General features: G+C 35.5%; 1 protein-coding gene across 5 annotated transcripts; it reads left to right on the top strand.

Annotated features, from left to right (window-relative positions):
* Nucleotides 1-4,104: 4,104 nt before the first annotated feature.
* On the top strand, nucleotides 4,105-27,209 carry LOC123552471 (sine oculis-binding protein homolog). 5 transcript variants are annotated; one of them, XM_045342152.2, is made up of 4 exons: nucleotides 4,105-4,260; nucleotides 20,934-21,135; nucleotides 23,467-23,547; nucleotides 24,911-27,209. In XM_045342152.2, exons 2-4 carry the CDS (start codon nucleotides 20,952-20,954, stop codon nucleotides 26,893-26,895), a joined length of 2,250 nt encoding a protein of 749 aa, XP_045198087.2. In that variant the 5' UTR covers nucleotides 4,105-4,260; nucleotides 20,934-20,951; the 3' UTR covers nucleotides 26,896-27,209. The 5 variants fall into 5 exon arrangements, with proteins under 5 accessions (XP_045198087.2, XP_053397955.1, XP_045198085.2 ...); XM_053541980.1 differs by lacking the exon at nucleotides 4,105-4,260 and adding an exon at nucleotides 4,267-4,400; XM_045342150.2 differs by lacking the exon at nucleotides 4,105-4,260 and adding an exon at nucleotides 4,267-4,400 and having other exon boundaries at nucleotides 24,914-27,209.
* Nucleotides 27,210-27,577: the final 368 nt, after the last annotated feature.

Raw genomic sequence — 27,577 nt, forward strand, 5'->3', positions numbered from 1 at the left:
ACTGATGACCTAGAATTTAGTTTAGAAATGTATGAATGCCAGGCTTTATTTCGCTTGTTTATTTGTTCTACGAGCTTTTGCTCCCAAAATCCTAACTGATTGTAGATTTTCTTGAGAAGCCTGTAAATTGATTTGTAGTGGCCACTCTATGTCTTTGGACATGCATCATGGTACCGTTTCCTTAAGTTGTAGGAACGGCAATATCCTAACCGATCAACAGCGTCATAGAGATTCATGAAATTCATGAAATTCATTCTAACTCAAGATGGATTTTGCTTTCTATCAGCTTTCTTTAATTTGAAATGTGAAGGCGGATTTGAAGGCTGGTGAAGAGTATTTGAGACAAGAATTGGAAAATGACCACTGCCATGCAAGTCATCCTTTACTTTCCGTTCAAAATTAAGAAACATGTTTGGGTGAGAAATTGACAAAATCAGTGAGTAATATTTACGTGTTGCAGGTTGAAGATAGCTTTAAGAAAAGAAGATTTTCTTTCAGTAAATGTTTCATTCCGACGGCCATTGAAATCCTCTATGAAAAAATATAGCTTTGGCAGTTGTTTTATAAGATGGTTAAGATCTACAACATAAAATGTAAATTTAGAAAGTATATATTTAATGCAACCAATTGAATATTAGTATCGTTAACAATTTGTCTGTGAACATGCATTATTAATAACAACAGATGTCCTCGAGAATCTCTTTCTGTATTTGAATTAATACAGTTATCATGGTTATACATTAAATGAAAAAGATAATTTGTCAGTTTCCATTCAAAATGTTTCACTTTGGCACATAAGACTGTGGGTAGTAGTTTAAAATGATTGGGTAAATTTCAAATTATAATTATCTGTTAGTCAATGACAATGCCGCTGGATTATAATGATAGTGAATTAAAATGGTGAACAAAAAATGGACGACTTGAAATTAGTACTGCATTGACTCTGGGGCTCTTCACCTCCTTTGTATAATCTAAACGAACTGGACGGAGGAGATGAAGGCTGGCCGTCGTCATCCTCCCCCGTCAACCGCGTCTGATCAAGATGGAACTGGCCGTGGGTCTGTGTGGTGTCGTTTGATTCATTTCCAACCCCTACAAGTCTTCAAATAATACTTTTATGTTTGCGGCTTTTATTTACTCAATGGAAAGTGTTTGACATTGACGGTGTACTTTTGAACTACATGTGGAAGCCTCGGTCTGCTACCTTAGAACCACAAATGAAAGCTTAGGTTTAGATGTCATTTTTTCAAGTGAGAGAGACAGTCCATGAACTAGTTCGTGTAAACGCAAAAATATACAGTGATTTTTGTTTGTGTTAGATTTTATAACTGACGAATAGGTTGATGTAAGAGATGGAAGATTAAATGGTATTTACGATATGTCAATTTGCAGAGAGAACCTCCTTCTCGATCTTATATGTCGATCTGAAGAGTGTTTTTCGCCGTAATTCACACAACACAGTGGACGACTGCAGGTGTCAAGACCATGCGATTTTGTTGCATTGAAGAGATTTGGTGTATATGTAATGAGTTGTACGCAAAATATCCAAAGTTTACTAGTTAAGAAAGAAACGGATTGCTAAAAGTAAGAATGACAGCGTTCGTACTGATTTCTTTCTTGAAAAGGGAACACGTAAACAATACAATTTACGCCGAAGTAATGAGTCATTGTATGCGAACGTAATTTAAAGTTTGGTGAACGCTTTAAAATATGACCATAGAGTGAACTTACATTGGATTTTGTGTAACGTTATTTGTTTTGCTTAAAACTACAAATGTTTGAGCAATGTAAATATTAACTTGAAGATTTAGATGCTATATAACATGAAACAGCAGAAAATGTAAGCGTAAAGTGTGACATCCTAAGGCTTGTTACGGCAAGACGATTGATCGTATCGCTAGAAACGTCTATACCGAATGAGAGGCCAAATGAGTATAACCGTCCCAAAGTGCTATGGGGAACATACTGGACCCCCTTTCTATCTGTCTTATGGGACGCTACTCATGGCAAACGTCTGCATGGAGATACAGTCTCCCGCCGGTACCGGCAAGGGAGAAAAGGCTATATTGTAGACTTTGCACCATCAACAATGCACATACAAAAAAAAGTTATATTGTGAAGTGTCCGCATTTGTCATGCATTAAATGAGACATATATATTTCTTTTTAAAAGTATTGTTTAGAAAAAGAAGTGATAGGGAAACAATAATTCGGTTTTTATGTCTTTCTTAATCCGGCTAGTCACTTTATACCAAACAGTTAACAAACAGAAAGACTGGACGTCGTGAAAAAAATACAAATAGAATTTTTGTTTTCATAATCGGGTTTTGAGTGATAAGTAATTTTGTGTTTCGGGTTCAGAATTATATCTTTAACATTTGATTAGTTGTTTCTTTGTACAAGCACTAACTATTGGCAATTAATATAACATTGTGAGACTGAGACTGCATGGGTCCAGAACTACAAAATGTAATTGGCCTTTCCAAAGTTCAAGTTTGAAATTGACCAATAACAAGTTTGATTTCAAAATTCAGTTTCATAACATTGGCATCTTCTCAGAAAAAGACATGCTGATTTTACATGGAAACAATTCCATTCTGAAATCTGCCCTTGTAAGATTTCTTCCATTAAGAGATTACACTGAAAAATGATATGTAGATATAACTGTGAGGTCCTAAGATTTCAGATGTATTTTAGACCATGAAAATATCTGGTTTAATCAATAATACGCAGTCAGTTTGATGTTGTATTGATTTTCAGAAATTTGATCTTCATATGTAAAGAATCCTTTAATGGGACCGCTTCGCCATTCTCAATATGATTATTTATTTCTTTAGTAAGCCCAGTGAGGATTATATTTCAGCGTTATTTGCTTTCCTATCACGTTTCTTTGGCGTAATAGCGCCATCTATATTTATGTAGCTCTTTCGTATAAACCGTTGCCGCACATGCACTTCATATTTTTGAACTTGATCCAATCAGTTAACTTGACATTCTGGTTCAAACTGACTTGATCGTTGTCAACAAACTGACTTGATCGTTGTCAACAAATGTTTACTTAAACCTGAAAACTTTTTTTGATTCACTGCGTGTCTCTTCCCTGAGATCGAACTCCTGACCCGAGACGTCCATTTTGCATCCGGCAAATTTTAACGAAACTTGGACACTTTTTATTAAAAAAAAAAAAGAACATTTTATTAGACCATTTTTATAGTATAGTTATCTTCCTTTATTTGAGGTACTGGCTGAAGTCTGTATTACAATGTATATGTTTTATATTTTATTGTAATTTACGACGAACAAACTAATTGTAGTAAAACAGAAATGCATTGTTTTCTTCTCTCTCTCCCTCTCTTTTGCGGGGGGGGGGGGGGGGGGGGAGGGAGGGGGGGGGGGAGGGGGGTTGAGATAATTATTTTGTATTATTTCATCGGCCTTTAAAATCCGAAGATTATCTTTGACGGGTTGCTTGGCTACCAGCTAATCTTTCTTTTTTATATGCTTTATTTCTAAATTTTCGTGTGTTTTTTTTTTGCCATCTTAACTTTGGTTATCTATTTCAAGGAAAAGAAAACATCATCATATAAAATAAGCATACGCTCAGAGTTATCTTATAGGAACAAAATATGGTCTGAATACAGACCACTTAAGAATGCATTTGGGTGGCTCCCACCTACTGATAACCAGACAGCATTTGGGTGGCTCCCACCTACCGGTAACCAGACAGCATCGCTGCACATAAGGAGAAGCTTTACAGTATATATACATAGTGTCATTCTATGTCGTAAAAGTTTAAGAAATGTGTATGTAAATTTCACTTGTAAGATGATAACAGCACATATTATATATAAAATTACCGCTTAATATTTACAAAATTGCCGCTTAATATTTACACGTGCGCCAATATGGCTCCCGGCTTATGCCGACTGGTTTGAAATAGTGGTATAATAAATGGTGATTAGACCTCATTCATTTTACCAGAATTGTTCAAAACCACATAACTGCTCGCACTGGCTACTAAAACAGCTGCAGTATAGAGCAATATATTACACAGAGTGTGTTGAAAACCTCCACACACCGCCCCCACTCGTTATCTACGGCTGAACGGAACGCGAACCAGCCCGCGTTATTTCTACTCGCAGTATTATTATGGAGTATCGGGTTGCAGCCGGATCATGTTTCCCCAGTCAATACGGAGTTGAGTGTTATTCGCCGATCTCCGAGTATCAGATGAGGAAAAGGCTCTTTAGCTTAGCAGACGGTAGGCAAAAGTTTTTATTGTCTGAAAAAAGTTTTTTTAAAGAAAAATAAATGGATAAAAGTGAAAATTCGGCCGATGGCGACGAAGTAGCGAAGGAAACGGTTTCTGTAAAAAGCGAACCGGAAGAAGATACTATTAAGGTTAGAAGTTTGTTTACATAAAGTTTTGTAAGATCTTGTACAGTTTAGTGTTTAGTACGATCAGTAGGGGAAAGGATCGGGCTTATTATAAAACTGTGCTTGTGGGATGTGAGTAGAAAGTTTATGTTATCCCTTTTGTTTAGTATTATTTAGTAATTATATCAGATCGAATTTTGTATCAGTTTCGTTTATATAGTATATCTCAATCGAATTCTCAAGTATTTAACCATTTATTCTGATATTAAATGATAACTAATTTAAATGAAGGGTTTTCATTTCTTTTTTTTTCTTTTTTCTTTTTTTTTTTTTCTTTTTTGTTGTTGTTTTAGAAACTTGCATGTATCATTTTTAAACACGTTTCCCATTTATTTAGAAACGAAACTCTTGACATTAATGTTGAATATGGAGTAACTTCGTATTTTGAAATAATGGTTTTATATTTGATTTAAAAGGAAGCCGTGTGATATTATATGAACACAATTTTCCCAGATTTAAATGTGAACATTTGGAATTATTTTCTCGCCAATTTTCCATAGATTGTGTTTTTGAGTGAATGATTATTCATGTTAATAAGATGGCATATTATGAAACTCAAAGTTTATATTCATAAGTTTGTAAGGTTTAAAACTCCAGCTTACCGGTATCATATTTCAGGTATCAAATTTCTTGTTATAAACTTTAATGAATTTTAAATAACGTTTTGTATGATATAAATAAGAACACGTTTTAATTAATTTAATACATACCTAGTTTATTCATTATTTTGGATTGAATTAAGTTGGTTTCAGACTTGCAACAGCATATGCCAAGCGTTTAACATTAAACATTGTCACCCGATCGTTTATCTCATAATGCTTCTTTCACGTAGAAACAGGGTTCTATCATATATCATGCGACTATTGCTAGATTACCATATTTTTATATCATATTTGATGTGAAAGCTATCATATGGAGACTCTTATTACACGCATGTTTAGGTAACCGTGTATTGAAATACAATACTAATATTCCATTTTAAGTGATATATCATTTTGACAGATGGACTCTAAAGAAATCTGTGGTTGCGTTTGTCGAGTATTTTTAACGTGCATATAATGTGCATAATGTGACAGAAAACACCGAGTGTTTGGTTTCAGGTACCGTGCTTAATATCGCTGTCACCAAATATTCATTTATGGTGAAATACAGAAAATAAAAGCATACTTTGTATCACAAAAATATCAGTAAAACATGAAACCATATTAAATATACATTATTCTGCGAGTAATACGTGATATGTAGCTGTGTTTGAATTTTAAAGGGCGGTAATTTTAAATTAAGAACGTTAATTTTCACAAGCTAGGTTTTTATTCAACAATCTAAGAGAAAAACGGATGCATGTTTATTACTTTTTGTCTATGTAATACGTTATCGTTTTCACTAGATCGCTAAATGCCTTATTTCAACAATAATTACTCCGCTTTCACACAAACAACATAAAGACTTGCAGCATTAAAAATTTGTGTAACGTAACCGAAACGTACGCTTTGTATCGTTTTTACGTAAACTATGTAGGTACTCGTAATGTTTACTTACGTTACTTCTGTTACGGTGTGTTTCTCGGCTATGCTATGTATGCTTGTTTGATTTATCATATTGTATTACTTTGATCACAATACACACTAGATATACAAAATGGGTTGGGCTGTATTACGGCATTAGAATTCAGCCCTTACCAAATGTTGACACGAATAAATTGTACACCCTTTTTCGCACCTCTTTTTTTTATCAGGTAAACGCCATACTTTAAACAAAGATACTAGACTATTTACTTGAACTGAAGTCTTCAAGAGCAGAGAGTATAAAATTTATAGTTTATATGGGTGTTTTCAAGACGGTTATTTTCGGACGAAACCTGATATTTCCGTGCGTTTCTTAGAAGTTTCGTGCACGGAATAGATAATTAGTAACAGCATATATCATGTACACCCAATTAATACCAGCTACCTATGCCTAAACCAATGTAACTTGATATTTCTTACGCGGAACACACGGCAGCATTGAGAACAGATGCTAGGAGCTCCCTGCTGCTCGGAATTTTGGTGCTGATATTTATCTTTATAATGAAGATCAAACACTTCTTGTTGTTTTTTGAAGAAGAAAATAAGAACAGCAACGTCATTTAATTTGAAAGTACCTATATGATACGCAAATTTCGTCTGCCTATAGCGCGTTCTAATCCATGATCACAATTAAACATAAAGATTAATTGAATTTCTAGAATGAAACATTTGAAAAGCATTTAATGCACGTATATCATAATTAACAATTACATGTTATATGTAACCGATTTGGATTTAGTCATTCGGACATTTTGTAACATGGTAACAGATTAAAATTCTTACTTAAGTCTTGTTTGAAATCTTCGTGAGGTTTTTGAGAAGAAATATTAGTGTTGAAATTGGGCTTTAATGATAGACACGCTCTCAATGCATCACGCAGTAAAAATATATACAACAGATAAAATGCACTAGCACAATATCTTTTTGATATCTTTTTTGATATCTTTTCTATTTAGATGTATATCTGGAGACATAGTCTGTTTATAAATGTATTGAATTTCGTTTTTTCCACAAGTCACATATTTGGCGCCAGAAAACTTCAGTATCACGTGACATGAGTGAATTACCATGATTAAAACGGACATTCTATATGGTCAAACGTTATCGATGGTAGTATCTGTTTGTAACAGTATATCACTGTTTATCAGTTACCCTGGGTAACTTAATATGTTTACTTAGTGACTAAAGGAATGTTAGGTGACACCTCACGCAACATATGTTCTTGTTAAGACATATACATGACGGTGATTGGCTATATAGAAACAAAGAATCGGGTATCATATTATCTCAGTTTACTTCCTTTTCTGGACTGAAAGTCGCATGATTTACAATTATCGTTAATTAAAGTAAGTTTTTTCTTCCTTAAAATGTTCCTTCTTCGGTTCTTCATGTCTGGTGGTCATTTTACACGCGGAGAACTTAGTCAGTAGTATCAAATCTAAGACGGCTGTATATAACAAACGTGTCTATTGATGAAAACTACATTTAACAGGCAGAAAACAAAAAATATAAACTATTGAAATCATTTGTAGATAAAAGAAAACTACAATGTCCTTGTAAAAATGATTTTTATTGAACCGTGTAAAAAGCCTTTATCCTTGAAAGCATCCAAAGATAGTGATTTCAGGAATAATGTATCTATTTATGTCCCTGTCAGAATGGATAGAGGCACGGTTTAGAATAATGTAACCTATATATAGATCGTAGACTGTCTTGGCATAGGGAAATCTGCGACAGAAATAGGCTTTTGGTAGATGCACAAAATATCGCGGACTGTGTTTTTTTTTTTTTCACTTGATGAAATTCACATGTCGCACGCGCTGATATTTAACAAAGGATACACACCTGATTTTGGCAACTGGTGCTGGAGATATCTACCTACACACATCTGTAAGTTCTTAGGCGTAAGTAGTAGTTCATATGAGATGTTGGAATATACGTTCAGAAAGCGTGTAATATTCGGTACCTGGGAAACACGATACTCCAATCACTGGATGCGCGATTCCTTGCATTCTTGATTCACAAGGTATACAGTATCATACAGGTAAAATCTTGGCGTCAGATTTATTAACACACATTTTCCCAGCGGTCGGTGCCATCCTGCTCAAAATATCGGATGCCGCTTTGATTGTATATAAACAATAAATTCTTGCCTCAAGTACTGACAGTGTATACCTGTTATCTGTTCGCTCAGTACTTTCAGAAAATTTTAGATGGTTCACAAAGTATTAAGTCATAATTTTAAGAAAAGCATTTTCCACATTTTTCACAATTAACCAACTGCTGATACTCGATGCTCATCAAAAAATACAACTTGAAATTAATCAAAGGCCATTTTTAAAAAAATAAATAACAAGGAGAAAGCGCTATTGGGAATATCGAAATTCTGTCTGTTGAAGACATCAACAGTCAAAACTAATACCAACATTAAATTTCTTCCAACTTTTTTTTTGTGTTCAGTAAATAAAAAAAGCATTTAATATATGCACAGTTTCGAACAGTAGATGCTGGGTTTAGTTTTCGAAAAGAAAAAAAAGAGAAACAGTTTCAAAATACTCTCTAAATGTATCGATAATCAATCTAATGAAAGATGTAATGTTTGCGGTCCTATGTATTGCTTCCGCTTTCTTTAACATTCTTGATACCGTTACTTGGAGGGTTTTCGTACGTATTATACGGTGATACGAAAATACCCGATGTTTCAGGATTGCTTAGCTGTTGTCAACGTGCACTTTTTGCGCTGTCAAGGATAAGATTTTGTTTCCCATGAATATCGCATCTTCAACCGAAGACAGCTTGGTTATAAGTAGAAAAATGCTATTTGATACTAGGTTTTGAATCTTATAATAGTAATTATATAACTGAAGTGTTCAGCTTGAAAACGATATAAATTTTGGATGAGTCAGTATCTTATTGTAATGTCATGCTAACTTAAGAGACAAAACTTTTATAAACATTTGCCTGATGTAAAAAAGAAAGAAAAAAAATCTGGAACTGACGTATTGATATCACTTAATTACTAAGTGTGAATGTAACAGAATCTCGGTAAATAAAGACTTCTTGATGGATGAGCCGACGCCAGAATAGAATGTTGAGAAATTCAATACATAAAATGTCCATCCTTTGGCGTATTTACATGAGGCTAAATTTTTATTGCGGGTGGCATAACATTTGGAAACGAGTTTATAGGTTTCGTCTGGGAACAAATATGTCCTTGGTGATCCTTTTACATACAAGACGTAAAAAGACGTAAAATTAGACACTATAGGCTATTTTGAAAAGCTAGAGAATGGGCTCTTGGGAGTTATGTATTTCAGTCTGTAGACTATTTTATTTACGTCAAGTCCAGATACGTAAACATTATTAGTTCTCAGGTATGTCAATCCTTATATGGGCAAATGCAACAATGAAAGAATTTAAGAGCGTTATTTACAATTTCTCCATAAGGCAAAGAAAACAATTAGAAAATGCACCATATATGCAGATGTGTTACTAGACACAAAATAACAAGGCAGCCTGAAAGACAGCTAAATCCCACGCCACATGGATGGAGAAAGGTTAACCTTTGACATTGAGCTGTGACCTTGACCTTGAACTGACATGACTGACTCATGAATTCTGCACATCATCTTGATGAGGTGATCATTTGACCCAAGTTTCATGAAAATCCTTCAAGGGGTTTAAGAGATACAGAGCTCAAACCTTTGACTTTGAGTTGTGACCTTGACCTTGAGTTGATATAGCTGAATCATGAGTTCTTGATGTAGTTATCATTTGGCCCAAGTTTAATGAGAATCCTTCAAGGGGTTAAGGAGATACAGAGTGGACACAAAATGGAAGGCTCAAACCTTTGTGACCTTGACCTTGAGCCGGCATGGCTTACTCATTCTGCACATCGTCTTGATGAGGTGATCATTTCACCCAGGTTTCATAAAAATCCTTCAAGGGGTTTAGGAGATACAGAGAGGACACAAAATGGAAGGCTCAAATATTGGACCCTGAGTTGTGATCTTGACCTTGAGCCAACATGGCTGACTAATGAGTTTTGCACATCGTATTGATGAAGTGATAATTTGACCCAAGTTTCATGAAGACCCTTCAAGGGGTTTAGGATATACAGAGCGGACACAAAATGGAAGGCTCAAACATTTAACCCTAAGTTGTGACCTTGACCTTGAGCCGGCATGACTGACTCATAAGGTCTGCACATCCTCTTGGTGAGGTGATCATTTGACCAAAGTTTTATAAAATTCTTTTAAGGGGTTTAGGAGATACAGGGCGGACACGAAATGGAATGCTAAAACCTTTGACATTGAGTTGTGACCTTGACTTTGAGCCAACATGGCTGACTCATAAGATCTGCACATCGTCTTGATGCGTTGATCATTTGACCCACGTTTCATGAAAATCCTTCAAGGGGTTTAGGAGATATGGACAGGACACGAAAGTGTTACGGACGGACAGACGGAAAGACGGAAGGACGGAGACCATTCCTATAACCCCCACCACTCGTGGAGTACCATTGACTTGTTGTTTTGTATCACTGCATGCCTGTTTAATATGAAGGTACGTTAAAGTCTATTTTTATTTGTCTATATACGTTTCTTCAACATGTTTGAAACCTGGGAAAGAACAATACGAAAGTGAAAATATTATTTTTATGTACAAAGTAATTGAAAACTCTTATTATTGCTATGCTTTGCCGGTCAATAGTTTTGCCGGTTGTCAATAGCATAAAAAATAACACTATAAACTCCTCTCCCAGTTTCCGATTTCTCTGAGAAAATCACAAAAATAGACTTGCCTTTTCTCCTCTGCAATAATGTTTAAGGGAAATATTGCATGTGATATTCGTTATTATAAATATATAGCTAGTAAGTATTATCAACATTGACACACAAAAAAAAGAAGAAGAAAAGACCCGGACACTGTAGTGCGCTTTTTATAAAATAACATATATATTCTCGTCTGAGAAGAAATCACATTTAACTTTAAAAGCGTAAAAAAGATATCCGCTATCTTCCTCTAAAGAATCTTTGAACATAGCTTGACGTCTAAGGAGCTGCCTGTCTGATTGTTCGCCTGTCTGCAGCAGACGACATAACTAGGCTTCATTTTGGTTTCAAATTATTACCGCCATGAAATTCGAACCCCGAACATCGGTGTACTGTGGGCGCTTGATTGACAGCTATTTCCAGCCGGTTTTTGTAGTTAAGGATTATGTTTCAAAGTTTTTACACGCATTATGTTGCTTACGCCTTTAATTTGAAATTGAGACATTTCAAAGTATAACAATCTAATTTCAAATGAAATCGTACACCTGCTACTTTCAAGTGACAAGGGCCCTGTAAACCTTGCAGTTGAGACATCTGCGGATGCCTAATTATAAGGTTGTAACCAGGATTATCATATGCAGCAGAAACTGTCGACCATTGTCTACGTCTGAGCCTTGGATGCACAACATTTTGCATCATTCGTAGGTCATGAGAACAAACAAAATGATATAAAATTTCACTGATCAGTACAGAAGAAGTGTCACTTTAACCGACACATGGGGGATATTAAGAAATTTCCGAAATTTGTTTAACATAAATTTTCGGAATGTTATTTAAAAGGGGACCTTCCTCTAAATCTATGTCCACTTCTTCGAAATGTATATATACAGAGCTTTGATGAGTTAGTTGTTGTAGTATATAGAAATAAGCTGTCTATCGCGTTTGTCACGCAGTAAATTTCATGCGAAACAGCATGCTCCTGTATATAATATCAACTTATGTTATATTTGTTTTTGTTATTTTATAGTTGTTGGTAACTTTTTAAAAATGTAAATCCTCACTATTAATACTAATAAAAATTAGCATGTTTGTTTGTTGTGAGAGAATGCTGAACATGTTAATAAACGCAACTTATGTTAATTAATAAAATAACGTTTAAAACCGAACTCGGTTCAATCAAGTAAAATTTCACTTAAAGCGACTCTTTCATACTTTCTTGGCGATCTATTTTTCTCCCAAAAATCCATAAAATGTGGGTTCTGTGATAGTGACTAGTGGTACAAACATATTGACAAATGGTTAATGAAATACAAAAAATGTACCAAAATAGCGTGTATACGGGAGTAAACAACTAGAACGCTTTTGGTGTAACGGAGAAAATCAACATTCCTCTTGTTTTGTTTACCAATATCTAAAACTTATTTTCATTCCATCTATAATTTTTAGTGCCATATGTACATTCTAGGCCAAACTTGGTGGAAATGAACACATTGAAAAATTTCATCCTAACTGTGGGCGAGTAGCATTAAAACTGCCAACCAGCGCGTATTAAGCATTTTAATTATGATAGAGTCCTGGAGAAAATATTAATAGACATATAAAAAAGAAAGAAACATGTTAGAAAGGGATAATATAATTTATGTATTAAAGTTGTCTTCTCTCACTTAATTCTCACAGTATGTTACTAATCGTTACGTACAGTGTATATTGTTTTAATTTTTTCACCCAAAAACTGCAAGATTTTTTCCTTTAATTTACGCTTTCTATTCGCTTTTGACTTACAGTTACTATCAAATGAAAGTATTTTATAAATTTCGAAATAATTGAAATGAACTTGAAGGTGACCATGTAATAAAAAACGCTATTCGATCATGTATTAATTCAGTATAACCTTGTATAACCGTGTTGTTTGACATACAGCACATGGTGTAATATTTCACTATAATCTGGTACACAAATATCTTAAGAAATCTTCTGGAATTCTTCACAATGATATACTCAGACAAACAAAATTTTAGATTCCTTTATGTTCGAAGCGGTACAAATGTCGTCTATTGACGTAATATCAAAAGAATTTATTTTGGCAAACCTATCCTGAAAGTATCGCTTACTTGGAACACGACACCTGACATGATACTGTGTTTTAGTTAGGGGTGAATAACTTAAGCATTTGATATTACATGTTAAAAGCTGTACTAATTAGTCCTATATATATGTACAAGGCGGTTATTCATTGGTATATTAAATACTGCACCGTCTATTTTTTTTTCATCAGGTAATTTTATACAGATATTTTATCGCATTTGCTCCAAACGTAGGAATAAAAATGGTTCATCAATTAGCTGAAAACGTGCTATTTTAATGGCATAACATTTTGCTGTATTTTTTAAAATAATTTTTCAGCCAAGTATAAAACAGTTACATGATATCTAAAATAAACTTCTCAAGTAACAAGAGTTACTTCCCCTGGTGGTCATCAATGAGCTTTTAAATAAAAGACAGGATATTCAAAGTAGAGTATAGATGAAATTCCGCAACAAGTAATTATACATTTCATTTTTATCTTCAATCTTAATTTTGAAGGGTGGAGGGAGGTTATTTTTTCATTACACCAAGCTGTTAAGTAGCTAATTAAATACGGAGTCACATGATTCCATTTTTTGCTATCAAACGAAATCATATCACTGATAATTTTCATTCCTAAATGCATATCATATGTTATGAAAACCCTATAAAGTGTATGCTTTTCGGCTCTCCTTTTCTCTCTCTAAATTATGCAAACAAATCCATATCGGTTTTCTATCCAATTAAAATTACCATGCACATTTTAAGCAGATAGTGTTACATTTCAAATGAAACCCAACCCTCGCGGAAAATATGCCTATTAATACTGTTCCTTTGTATAGCCCAACACCTGTCAAATCTTAATAAAATATTCGTAATACCTCATTACTACGCTAGCATAATATTACTTATTCGATTTCGCCAAAGTGACAATAATGGTTTTAAATTTTCAGCAAGTCTTTTCGCTCATAATTATCGAGAAAAAGGTTAAGAATGCGATAGGGCAGGGCCCAATAATATCTGCCAAATTTCCAAAAGTAGAAGGTTTTAAAAGATTGCGAATTATAAAGATTTAAACATATCTTGTGTCCACTAGTGTCGGGTCGGTGACTATCTTGCCTTGAAGAAATAAACCACGGTGACCTCAACGAAACAAGAGTAAACTATACAATTTCTATCATTTTTTTGTTATAACACGCAACTTTCTTTTCGGATTGTCGCCCAAAACATCTTAACTGAAGGCATAGTGAGGTGTATCAAATGTGATAATGGACTGAGTTGTTAAATAAGGTAGGCATTTTTTTGTCTTTTATGTGATATTTAAGTGAAATTGGGCTATTCATTTTTTACAGACAACTCTTACGAAATTTTGCGATTCTTTAGTGAGATAATGCATTTAGTAATTGTGACGAAGTTACAGTAATGCATTCCGACATGTATATAGTTTAATGATTCTTCATTTTTTAAGGCTCATAATTGGTGAACATTGTTCTTTTTTTCTGTAAAAGTAAAACCTTTTTTAAAGACTTTTGAATAGTGTAAATTAGTTGTTTTATCATTTTTTACGCAACCTTGCCTTTGATCAAGTAAACTAGTACAGAACGTGTGCCCAAAACGGTGTACGGACAATACACCACCTCGCCATCCCTATACTCATTTACTCCGGGCATACCCCCTTATATCCGCTCATTTTTCATAGGCGGGCATATTCTTCTTACAATATATGCATGTTCCATTGCAAACAGAGATCTATAATGTTATAGAATTATACAGGTATATGTTAGGTATATGTTATGAAAGAACTGCATTTGATAACTGCTATATTTATTTTTCGTCAAAAAAGATCGCCTGTGTCAACAAGAACACGGGTTGTATGAAAGAGTTGAGTGCACACACGTTATTATACAACATGCATGCGTGCAGAATGCCTGTACTTTAATTAGACTTTTAGTTCATAATATTCTACAGACCAGTTTTAAATAAATCACTGGCTGAAGTAGGCATTGAAAAATAATCCTTTCTTTTTAAATTTAGTTACCTCTACATTAAAGCTGGCCAAATTTCGTATTTGAAAATATGAACTACTATTACGAGGTATATAATTATGTAAATATGAAACAAAGATGCCTGTATGCATAAACAGTATTAAAATTATGTAAATAAACACCATCTGAATGTGACATGTCATTAAAAAAGACGTTTTTAAGAAAAATACATTTCTGGTGTTAAATATTACATTTAATTGTGATTGCAGTTAGTTTATACAGCTAGTCGAGCTGGATATAATTAATTTAGATCCATATATCACGTTAAATGTGAGCATGGCATATCTGTAATGATTATGTACAGCGCCGTAGCCATACTGAGGCAAACCGAGGCGGTTGCCTCGGTTAAAATTTGAGGAGCCAAAAAAGAGACTAAAAAGTAGGCCTGTCACACTGATGAAAAATTCAGTTATAAAAGTTCAAAACAGTATATTAATATCATTAGAATAATATCAGAATATCATTTGCCTCATGACAATATTGAGGCAAGGTGAGGCAGAAATCCTAGCAGTCATATTGATAGCCTTACCAGGTCCGGATTCAGCGGCCGGGCCGAGGAGGCCTGTGCCCCCCCCCCCCCCCAAACCAAGTTGACTGAGAAGTGACCAATTGCACACAATTATCTATTATCATTATCATCAAATTTAAGCCCAAAAGCACCAGAGGCCACCAGCTCTACTTCATACCAATATTTCAAAATTTTCCAGGAAAAGAGTCCCATGACCCCACTAAAATGAGGGGAAAACTCCCTCCCATACCTCAAAATTTTGACCCAAAGAATGCACCAGAGGCTACCATTTCATACCTGTATTTCAAATTTTTCCAGGGCGAGAGCCCCTGACTCACCTAAATTGAGAGGGTTCCCCCTAAAGTATCTCAAACTTTAAACCAAACAGTTCACCATAGGCCACCATTTCGTACCTGTATTTCAAAATTTTCCAAGAAGAGAGCCCCTGACCCTACCAAAATGAGGGGGTGGGGGTGGAAACTCCCACCATAGATCTACCTCAACATTTAGACCAAACAGTACACCAAAGGCCCCCCATTTCGTATCTGTATTTCAAATTTTTCCAGGGCCAGAGCCCCCTGACTCCCCTAAAATTAGAGGGTTCCCCTAAGGTACCTCAAAATTTAGACCAAAAAGTGCACCATAGGCTACAATTTCGTATCTATATTTCAAAATTTTAGGAAGATATCCCCTTGAACCCATTAAAATACTTTAAAATCTAGACCAAGAAAAGGACCAGAGGCCACCATTTCATACCTGTATTTCAAGATTTTCCAGGGCGAGAGCCCCTGACCGCCCTAAAATGAGGGGGTTTCCCCTAAAGTATCTCAAAACTTAGACCAAAAAAAAAAAAAATGCACCATAGGCCACCATTTCGTACCTATATTCTAAGATTGTCCAAGAAGAGAGCCACGGACTACACTAAACTGAGGGGGGAACCCCCTTCCATTCCTTAAAATTTAGACCAAAAATGCACCAGAGGCCGCCATTTCATACCCGTTTTTCAAAATATTCCAGGGAGAGAGCCCCCTGAACCCCTAAAATGAGAGGGTTCCTCCTACAGTACCTCAGCATTTAGACCAAAAATGCAATATATGCCATTATATCGTATCTATATTTCAAAATTTCCTAGGAATAGTGACCTTGACCCCCTAAAATGAAGGGCAATTCAAAAATTCTAGGGGAGACCCCCTGAGACCACCCCCACACCCTAACATGGACAGAGCCCCCCCCCCCACCCCCCCCCGTACCTATCCCCTCTCGGGCTATAAACTAATAAACTACTAGTAAACTGATAAATAACATGTTGTTGTGTCTTTACTGATGGCTTTCTGATTTTATTTTGATAAAGCCCCAGTTATCCTTACAAGTTATCAATGTATTTTTTTCTTAAAATATGAAAGTAACTGAGATAAATAGGGGTAAAAGAACGATTTTTACTTTTTTACTGTGATGTAACACAGAGAGTGCCCAGAACGCACCAGAGACGTCATGGGGAAAACAATTCTGTGCGGGGGGCATGCCTCGGTTAAAATTTGTGTCTGGCTACGGCACTGATGTAAGACGAGTACGGAAAATTGAAGAATAGCGGCTCTTATAATTCCTCGCCTTTAAAGTAAATACGGAACCAGACGTACAAACATTGACTCTTAGCCGTATATCAGTATAAAACAATTTTACAGAAGATATTTCATCTGAAATTACGCTTCCCCCACCTCTGATTCATGCGGGGAAGTTGTCAATACGATGCAGAAACCAGGAACACTTTAAGGTAAAATAGGAAAACGGTGTCATTTTAGACTCAATGAATCAACAGCTCAAAGCAAATAGTCGTGCGTAGGTAAACTTATTTTTGCCCAAAAGACGGAATATAATGATTAATGAAAGAAACTCGCCGATGAAAATAGATACATTGTTTACTGTACGAGGAAGGTGATATTTTAACAAACTGTACATTGATACTAATTACTTATGCTGGTTTTGTCGTGCCACACAGATGCACCGAGATAAACATTTTTTCTTCCTTAGTCCATACTCCTATTGTCTTTACCTTTGATGTCACCGAAGTACAATCCGGTATCAATTACATAGATACTGTATATGTCTACTTGTGATATACCCGCCGTATAATGGGTAACTAGTTATTTTGTAACCCGAACCTTAAAGCGAGCGGCTATTTGATAACCAATGTCTAAACGACAGAACAACAAAACTTACTGTAGTCCCCTCAATTTTGATATCAAATTAAATTGTGATTTGGCTGGATATTGAGCTATATTTAGGAGAGTAAGATACAAAATCTACTATTTATGATATCACATAACGCAAGACTATACCCTGAATTAAACGGTTTGGATGATAGCAATTATATACCATATTTTGAATTTAGATGGGTTTACGTTTGAATATGATACGGATATTGAAATATAAGATGCATGAGAAATTCCCAAAAGTCTGAGAGCCTTTATCTTTCTTTACGGGTCATTTTATATGGAAGTCCAAGACTCCGCTCCCCACAGATATAAAACCGCCCCTTCCCTTCTGCTCTTCAAAAGCACATGTATAAAAATAAAATATCATCGATAATGAACTGTACTTGTGATTTCATATGACAGTGAGTTTACAAAATTCACTTTAACTATGTTTTGAATATGATTATAATCATGTTTACTAAAATATTTTTGGTGTGTTTAAGTCGACCTTTGTAGACATGCAAATGAGTACAATTGTAGAAGGAAATTTATGGATTAAAATGCATTTAATCAACGTAATAACCTTTTATCTGGAACGAGTTTGTACATTTCATCTGAAAGTGATAAGAAAGTGACATACATTATGAAATTGAACTGACATAAAAAATGAACAAAGTGATCGGACATAGAATGAATTATACTGATATCAAATACATACAGTAAAATGACACTAACTGGCATAAAATGAACAAAGTGATCTGACATAGAATGAAGTAAGTTTACTGATATCAAATAGATACAGAGTAATGACATTAACTAACATAAAATGAACAAAGTGATCTGACATAGAATGAATTAAGTTAAATACAGTGTAATGACATTAACTGACATAAGGTAAACTGACATAAATGAGTAGAGCAAATTGACTAAAATTGAATAAAGTAAACTTACTTAAAGAAGAGAACTGATTCATTGCTACTAGGTGTCTGAAGTATATAATTTCACAAGAAATGAAAATGAAAATCTTCTCTTATTTTTTAATCTTAAAATAATGGCACAATAGCTTTCTAAAGAGAGCATGTGTTCAGATAAATTTGAGCCATGCCATGGGAAAACCAACATAGTGGGTTTGCGACCAGCAAGGATCCAGACCAGCCTGCGCATCCGCGCAGTCTGGTCAGGATCCATGCTGTTCGCTAACAGATTCTCCAATTCCAATAGGCTTTAAAAGCGAACAGCATGGATCCTGACCAGACTGCGCGGATGCGCAGGCTGGTCTGGATCCATGCTGGTCGCAAACCCACTATGCTGGTTTTCTCATGGCACGGCTCATTTTATTCACTGACTCTGGCATTTGAGATACCTTCAGTTTAGAAGAGACCATGTGATACTAGTAATACATTGGAAATGGTAATATTATATTTATTGCTTATTATATTTAATATAATACAGACACGAAAAGTATATTGTTATATGTCAAGCGGTAATGCTGAAATCTGATGCTTAAATAGCCCAAAACGTAATTAATCACTGAGCAGACATTTACGTTTATTTGATACCCTAGAATGGATGCAGGCATTTCAGACAATACAAAAAAAGGAATCAATGCTTAATTCACGCACGGTTCTCATGTTCTGTAGTTGGGCTCGTATTTCCGATCATTTCCGTGAATGTCCGACTTAAAGCTACAAATATTGATTTGTGCGTGAAATAAGATGGAACTTTATAACTTGAATAAACATAGAAGATATCTTGTTCCCATTAAACATCATTTCGGCATCACGAATGTCTGGTCAATTGCAAAGTTTCATGTATCCGATGACTTTTCATCTATCAACGATGGCTGTCAAAAGAAATACCGGATTTCTAGTATGTATAAATAGCAACATATTTATTCAAACATATTCTGGTCTGGTTTTTTATGCGTAAGGGAACCACGAGACATTGGGAGTAAAGTGAAATGGGACGATGCGCCATATATGTATCGACTTCATTGAATTCCATGCCTGTCTGACTTAAAGCTAGTTTATCAATTTAAAGTTCCTAGCCTTTTTCCATATACTTACACGTTTAAAGCTTAAAAACAAACCTGTTTTACTTTAACTTAACCGACCTCAAAGTTTGTTCTTTTAACATCTGCTACTGATAAGCTAGCTGAATAGCTTGCCTTTAAAAAATAGGAATCGGGCCGTAATGCTGTTCAATGTATGTAGGTGTCTCATACGCCAATCTGGCTGGCATGCTCAGTAGGGATGACACTGTAATATTAACAAACACTCTACTTTTATTTCACTTTTTATAGCAACATATAAGATGAATCTAGAGATGATAAATTTTATGCTGAAATGTTGTGAGTTTTAAAGTTAAAGAACAATAAATTCAAATAAAGTATGTTTGTTCTTTACAGAGTACAAATGAATAATATTTTAATACTTGAACTGAATATCTGGATATAGTTAAATGATACTTTCTGTTACATGTTTGTTTGTTTGATTTTTGGGGGTGGGGGGGGGGGGGGGGGCATGTCTATAAATTCCACAGTGAAAAAGTAAAGACTTTAAATTTGGTTGAAGCAATTGAAATAAAAAAAATAAAATGGATATTTAAGATCAACAAACTTTTTATTAGTTGACACCAGACATTTACACGAGCGGCCATGTCACTCGTGCAAATGCAGCATCACGTGGATATTTTGGTCTTACACTGACACAAACAAATATCCTTTAATTATGTATATTAGTAAGATGTAATATTTGCTGACTGGCATTTTATTGGCTGCAAAAACACAAGAAATACATTTTGTGAACTTAAATTCAGCACATGACTGACTTTATGTAACTGTTAATAGGAAGTGAGTAAAGATGGAACTTTATTACCTGAATACACGTAATTTCGACCTCACACATATATTTTTATCTATCAAAACGATTGTCGAACGATTAATATGCGTGAATGACATTGCGCGTTTCATAAATCATTCTGGTATAATGTTATTGGAGAGCATGTCCAACTTTAAGCTGCATGTCCTACTTTAAGACACAAATATTGATTTGTACGTGGAATAAGATGGGACCTCATAACTTGTAAAAACATAGAAGATATCTTGCTACAGTTAAAGATCATTTCGGCATCATGGAGGTTATTTCGTGCCATTTCCATAATAAGCGTCTGCAAACCTTAGGAGAGTTTCAGATCATTTTCATATTAAAAGTCCGTTGTATCATCAGTGCGTTATCCCTTCGATGCACTGAACTTAGTCTCATAAACAGAGTACAGACCATATTCTGTTTAAAGCAATTACTATCTAGAAATCTGAGTTCAAAAATATTTTTTTTTGTATATTTTCAGAATTATGCCGAACATACTATGAATGAGCTATTGGGATTGTTTGGCTACGAGGATAAGGTAAATAGCACCGACACAGAAAATCTCAATCTCGAAAACTACACGGAAAACAACGATAGTGACGCCCCGACGTCTGAGGTAAACGGTGACGTTAAAGATAAGAAAAGACGTCCATCTGAAAGACTGAAGTCGTCACTCCGGCGCCGTGAGTAGTTTTCTTTGCACTATTTGACTTTTTCTAGTTTTTGTACACTACATTCTGCTTACATTCGGAAATTTTTAATTATTGACTCTAACTGCACACCATACAATGAATAATAGAATAAAGGATAAACTGCATTGCAGTAAGGATCTAATTTCACTTAATCATACGTCAGTATATCCTGAAGATAATTTAAAAGGTTCTTCTTGTAATATCAAATCAAAAGCTTTGATTAGTTTACTTCCTGCTTTAGATGAGGAATATTTTTTCATTACTTTTATTTATGTGTGCCCCATTCAAAGAGAGATTTTGTAACACATAAGCCTCGCCGGTGCCTTCATCTTGTATGTTATCCACAGGTGTGTGGCAAGTTGGAAACCAAAAATATCTCTATCGATAAAATGTCTGCGAATTACAGGAAAGCTTGTTACCCGATCCGCTAAGTTTGGTGCATTCAGATGTTTTTGTGCAACCCTATAGTCTGCCGCCATCTTGTTTTCCCGACAATGTTTCTCCATAATAGGTTACGCGATAGTTAAACGAGAGAAAGAAGGCTCCTGTTTCGAATCGGACCCCTCGGGTAGAATTTCACGATAATAGGAAATATATCATACTGATTGTCGGCAATGATTAATGTTTGATGTTTTTATTTTAGCTGTAGGCCCGTGGAAACGAAATATAAAACGCGTTTGTCAGAGAGTTTTGTAAAGTCTGTTCCGTTTGAGGATTTTTGTTTCGGTATAAAAACATATCATATACGCAAGAAAATCTAAAGAAAATATTGTTTGCTAAATAAGTATGGCATTTTGTCTGTATGCTGCAAAATAAATTGGAATTAGCATGTATTTTCTCTACGAACACATGGACCTTTCTTATAGACCATATTGAATTAACATAAAACATTTATAACAGCAGCAGCAACAACAACAAGACGAGATTAATACTATCAATGATGTGTTAAACGCTACAAAATGAATCGCTGTAATTAATGGATAGTTAATATATAAATTAAAGCATTAACCAAAACATTATGCGTAAGGGGAAATAAGGCAAATACATATCAAAAGTATTCCATTCGAGTTTAGCCCCTTTGCATGAAAAAAAGTTGCACCTGTACCGCCACCAGTTGGGTTGTTCGAGCAATTGGACTGATTTGAATAAGTCAAGCTTTGAAGAAAGTTTTTTTTTTCTGGCGGCGTAGATGTCGCCCGCTTATTGTAAAAACAACAACAACGAGAATCTGATGTTCTCAAAGAATTTGAAAGTATTATCGTATCAGCTAAGATTTCAAGTTAAAACTAACCTGTATAAGCTGGTAGCTGTAGCGAAAAATACGCAGCTGGAACGACGCCGGCGGGTTCGAACCTCGATCTGCGACCAACATGTTATTAAAACACCCCGCTGTCAAATACTATAATTTACCTAAGACCTAAGTTAAGCTGAATTTAAATACGAATATGCAAGAAGAAATCTAATACATGCACATAAACCTTTTTTCAGAGACAAACAAGCTTGACAGCTTACACCTGCTCCGCAGTATTTAGCATATTTATTTCAGTGATATAAAAACATACGGGAATAGTTAATAATTATCAAGGTATAAATGAATTTTGATATCATAAGTGGATATCAACTCAGGCGCTTAATGTAACCATACACGGCAGTGAAATCAAATACATTTAATTTTCATTAGCGGCTTTTCTAAATTCTATGATAAAGTATCAATTTCAGCAAATGCACGTTTTATGAACGCAGATTTTATGTAACTGTTCAATCCCTCTTTCTGATGTCTTTTCTGTGGTTTTCCGTAATATTATACAAACAGATCATTTTCAGATCATTAAATTTTCATACATTCTGTAATTTCTTAAAAAACATATTTGTTTGTGAATTAAACACCTGCACATAAAGTTATGGAAGCATAAAACAGAAATAATGCCCAGAAAAGGTAGCGGTTTTTTCTTCTGTTGTGTAATAGCAAGGCAGGTTAACTCTAGAGAGACCCAGTGGTAACAATATATTGGTCTTCGGACATACTAAGCTTTCACTTTTCTCCTACAAAAATTTCTAACAGTCTTTTGGAGAAGTCGCCGATGTGGGATTAACAATCAAATGAAAGGAATCTGATGTTGGCCTAGAAATTCCTGTATTGCCCGAGATGAAGCAGTTATGGCAAACTTTACCGTCGTATGATAGCTATCATAGTATTGCAGCTTAATTATATTTCTTTGGTAAATGATAGTATTCTGCTACCTTTAGTTTAATTTTATACAGGGACAAAGTGATTAAGCATTTTGGCAGAATCTGTTACTTATAAACGCTTTTATTTTTCAGGGTTATTGCCCCTAGATGACAACGCCTTAGCCCAACAGCACATGAACCTTGTAACAGCTCTCAAAAGGAGAGAACTAGAGGGTGAGTCAAAGGTCAATTTTTTAAACAGTTTCGGAAGGAAAATAAACTCGGTGTTAACTGTACACATTTATATTTGTGGATGATGACAAAAAGACCAGATTTGTTTTTCTTCCGAATATAAATAAGCCAGTAGTGAACAGACAGGAAAAAGAAACTTTTCTTACGTTACTATAGGTAGGGGACCCGTAATGGCAATGGGCAAATTACGTATTTTCGATGGCGCGTCGACGTCATTTCCGTATTTCACGTATCATTGTGTATGTTATTGTCAACTGAAGAAGCTTATTAAAGCGAAACATGTTTTGACAAAACTGTGTTGGGTTATGAATTTTCAACATCGTATTTTCGATATGACATTTCGTTTTTTAAAGGAAAGCATGGTGTCCGTTCAGCTACATTGACGTTCACAGGAAGTCATACGGTAATTGTCGAGTGTCATTACGGGTCCACTACCTTATTTGCTTAAAACTTGTACGTCGTACGTAACACGACCCATACCTTATCACCCTAAATGTTACGTTAATTAATTGTGTCAGCGGACGTCAGCATTTCCGTAAAAGTTACGCTCAAAGTTAATGTAAATGTCTCACAACTTTTGGTATCTGTATCACATGTTTTTTTAAATAAGCCAAAGCGAAAAAAGTAATTCTTTACGGAAATCGCTTGGTCTGCAAAATAAATATTATAGTCACATTTACGATAAGACATTTAGTTCCCAAAACATCAAAAGGTGCAACTTTTACCGGCAGTTTATACAGATGGCATCTAAGCATGAGATTGCAACACGGTCGAAAAATGGTGTTTCACACATATTTATATGAAACAAACAATAAATCTCAGTGTGAAGTATTATATAAATGTGTTAATCATGTTAAAGCACTTTTAAGCATTACAAGAAAAGTTGTGAATAAGCTTACTATGCTCATCTTTATTACATGAAAATAGATTCTTGAGTAGAGCATTGTAGTTCCATATAATATTTTACATGTCTGAAATATTATATATAGACAGATTTTCTAGATTTAAGACGTCTCCCTCTTAAATAATAAATTGGAGAAAAAGACGCCTTTAAGGATTGTCAGGAAACAATGTATTATTATGAGAAACTGATGAATGTTGGGATTTTTGTAGCATTTCCCCCAATGAAAGGAAAAGGAGGTTATGTATTATGTGACAGTGATATGGGAAGCAGATGTGTTATGCGATAGAGACCTATTTTTGCTGCGGTAAAAGTAAGGAATGTTTTGACCGCAGACTTAGGAAGTATTACACAAGATCAGTTTTCTTGCATAGACATTGCTATGATTGTTAATCAAACCAACAATATCTGCACGAATTTAAAGTTTTTTTAATTTATTTTCAGAAGCTGGGGCATCTGCAGACGCTGAATCTCGGGCGGAAAACGAATCTAGTCAGGAGTGCGCTTGGTGCCGGAAACCAGGAAACAAGCAAATTTCATTGGATACGCCGACTGGTTCCAAAGTGTTTTGTAGCGAGGTTTGCTTTACGCAGTGCAGGCGAGCTTCATTCAAAAAGAGTAAGACATGTGACTGGTGTAAACACGTTAGACATACCGTGAATTACGTAGAATTTCAAGACGGTGAAACACAATTACAGTTTTGCAGTGAAAAGTGTTTAAATCAATATAAGATGAGCATATTTTGTAAGGAAACACAGGAACATTTACAAAAAATGAGCAAGAAAGGGGATGATTCTTCCGGAGGAAAAGACGAAGAAAGGGAAATACTGATCACCCCGGAGTTGTGGATGCGCAGTGAGCAAGCACGGAGAGCAGCGGAAGCACGCGAATCAGCCCGTGAGCGCGAGCGTCAAGAACGCCGCGAGGATAGAGAAAACTGTAGAAAAACGTTCTCAGTAAGTGCAGAAAAACTTTCATCACATAAAATTAACAATAAAAGTGACATTTCCGAAAAATCACGACTTTCTCTGCTTGACCGTATAAAAAGTGAAGCTAAACACAAACGCAGTTTTTCAGAAAGAGAACCAGATAGAACAAGTCCAGCACGGTCTGAACCACAGGCTGCATCACCGTCCCCAAAAAGCGAAACACCCTTCCCAGCCCATATGCTTCATCCTTCGATAGCGATGGCTCCATGGCTACATCAGGCGCATCTTATGGGAGCGTTTCCCCCAGGCCTTATGCCATATAGTCATATGCCGCCAGTGATGCTTGCTGGATTTATCCCGCCACCGCAAGGGAATGTTGTTGCTGATAACCGAGATAAGGAAGAACCCGAACAAGACAGAAGAACGAGTAAGAAAGAACATACTACAAGGCAAAATCATTTTGGCTTATTAAGTCCGCAAGTGTCGGGTTCTACACAGCGTCATGAATCGAGAATTTTACCCAGTTTAAACGAACGCAGAACGAGCAGCTTATTTCCGGTAGATTTCCCACAATTCTTTCCCGGGCAGACTGGATCATCTACGGCTGCGGAAGCAGCGGAACAACCATCTGGAATACCCGGCATTCCACCTGTAACAGTGATGATTCCAATTCCTGTGCCGTTGCCACTTCCGGTCCCTATACCAATACCGATACCGCTAACAATGAATCAACTAACATCATTTTTTGGAAACACTGAAAAGAGCGAAAATAATGACAAACTTGACAGCACATCGCCTTTGCCCAAAATAAACGTAGAAACAACAAAAGGGTCAAGATCGCCACTTCCTGTTTACATTCAAAGTCCAAAGTCAGTCACTTCCGCCGGAAGTGATTATAACGCGTATGATAAGCTCGAAGGTAGATCTGGAAGTAGGAACTCATGCCCAGATCTTTCGTTGTATGTAAACGTTAGTGATTCTAGAGTCAGACGAAGTGAAAGTCATTTGTACAAAAGATCTAGGACTCCGGAGTCAATGAGGTCACTCGATTTGTCACGGACTTCGAAAATACCAAGATACGAGTATAACTCAGTGACTTCGGATTCAAATGATGGGGTAATTGACTTGTCTTCTACGAGAGAAAATGGTCACAGATCTGAGGACAATGCGTCTGAATGCAGTGTCGTCAACGGGAATGTGAATGAAGAAAGTAGTTTGTCACGTGACGATAATGATAACTATACGGAGGATGGCCCACTTGTGCCAAAGATACATATAATTACGCATAGAAATGAGTCCCCTTTGAATCAACCTCTACCACTTCCGCCAACAGAAAATTCTTACTCCTCCAGAAGGGGACTTATTCTTGATGCTCCTGTCATTGCGAAGAAATCGAGGAGTCCTTCGCCGGAAAGGCGTTCGTATGTAAGAAATGTCCCCCGTGAGATAATTGAAGCAGCCAGACGGCGCTGCATGAGGGCGAGAATAAGGACAAAGTAATTTTTTCAAGACAGTTGTCACAGTGGTTTTGTGGAGTAAGCTTCCGACAGGATCATAATAAGCATATCTATAGTGATCAAACTCAGAATATTTCTATGTATTTCTATATATGGAGGTTCGTCAATGGCAAAACTTGATCAGGGAGTAAGAATGTTGTAAAATAACAAAAGGACAAAGCAATATGTAGAACTGTTATTATATATCTTATAACTTCTTTGTACTTGTATGTACCCGTTAGATCCAATTTGAAGATATGTAAATTTTGTAAATAAGCCATATTGTATTTAATAAAATGTTACGTTTTTTGTCTTTCAGTATACATTTCAACTTGTTCCTGTATACATTCATCGCCATTTCAGATGTTGACCTATTAATAATTTTGGTCAGTCCTGGTACCTTCCTGGCACGCTGTAAAAGCGAAAAAAGGAGCAAATATTAGATTTCAAATGTTTATGCCCGTCTGATATAAATATATCGAGATAGAACGATTGAAATATCTCTCACCGAGGGAACACCACATGTAATATTGTCTCAAGTAGTGAAGCCACGACTGAAAGTGTAAAAACTAAAACATACTTTGCTCTTATTTATTAATCATCGTAATAGGAAGAAAACAAAAACTTCAAGAATGAAGTCGTCAATTTGAATATGTTCTCTGTGATTGTTGGCTAAAAACAATTAT

Source organism: Mercenaria mercenaria, chromosome 4 (assembly GCF_021730395.1).
Source record: "Mercenaria mercenaria strain notata chromosome 4, MADL_Memer_1, whole genome shotgun sequence".
Classification (NCBI taxonomy): domain Eukaryota; kingdom Metazoa; phylum Mollusca; class Bivalvia; order Venerida; family Veneridae; genus Mercenaria; species Mercenaria mercenaria.

Bases quoted from the DNA above. Each gene is read 5' to 3' on its own strand.
- LOC123552471 (XM_053541980.1), top strand. From the start codon at position 4,311: ATGGATAAAAGTGAAAATTCGGCCGATGGCGACGAAGTAGCGAAGGAA. The intron at 4,401-20,933 runs GTTAGAAGTTTG...GTATATTTTCAG, and splicing joins CGGAAGAAGATACTATTAAG to AATTATGCCGAACATACTAT. The intron at 23,548-24,910 runs GTGAGTCAAAGG...ATTTATTTTCAG, and splicing joins CAAAAGGAGAGAACTAGAGG to AAGCTGGGGCATCTGCAGAC.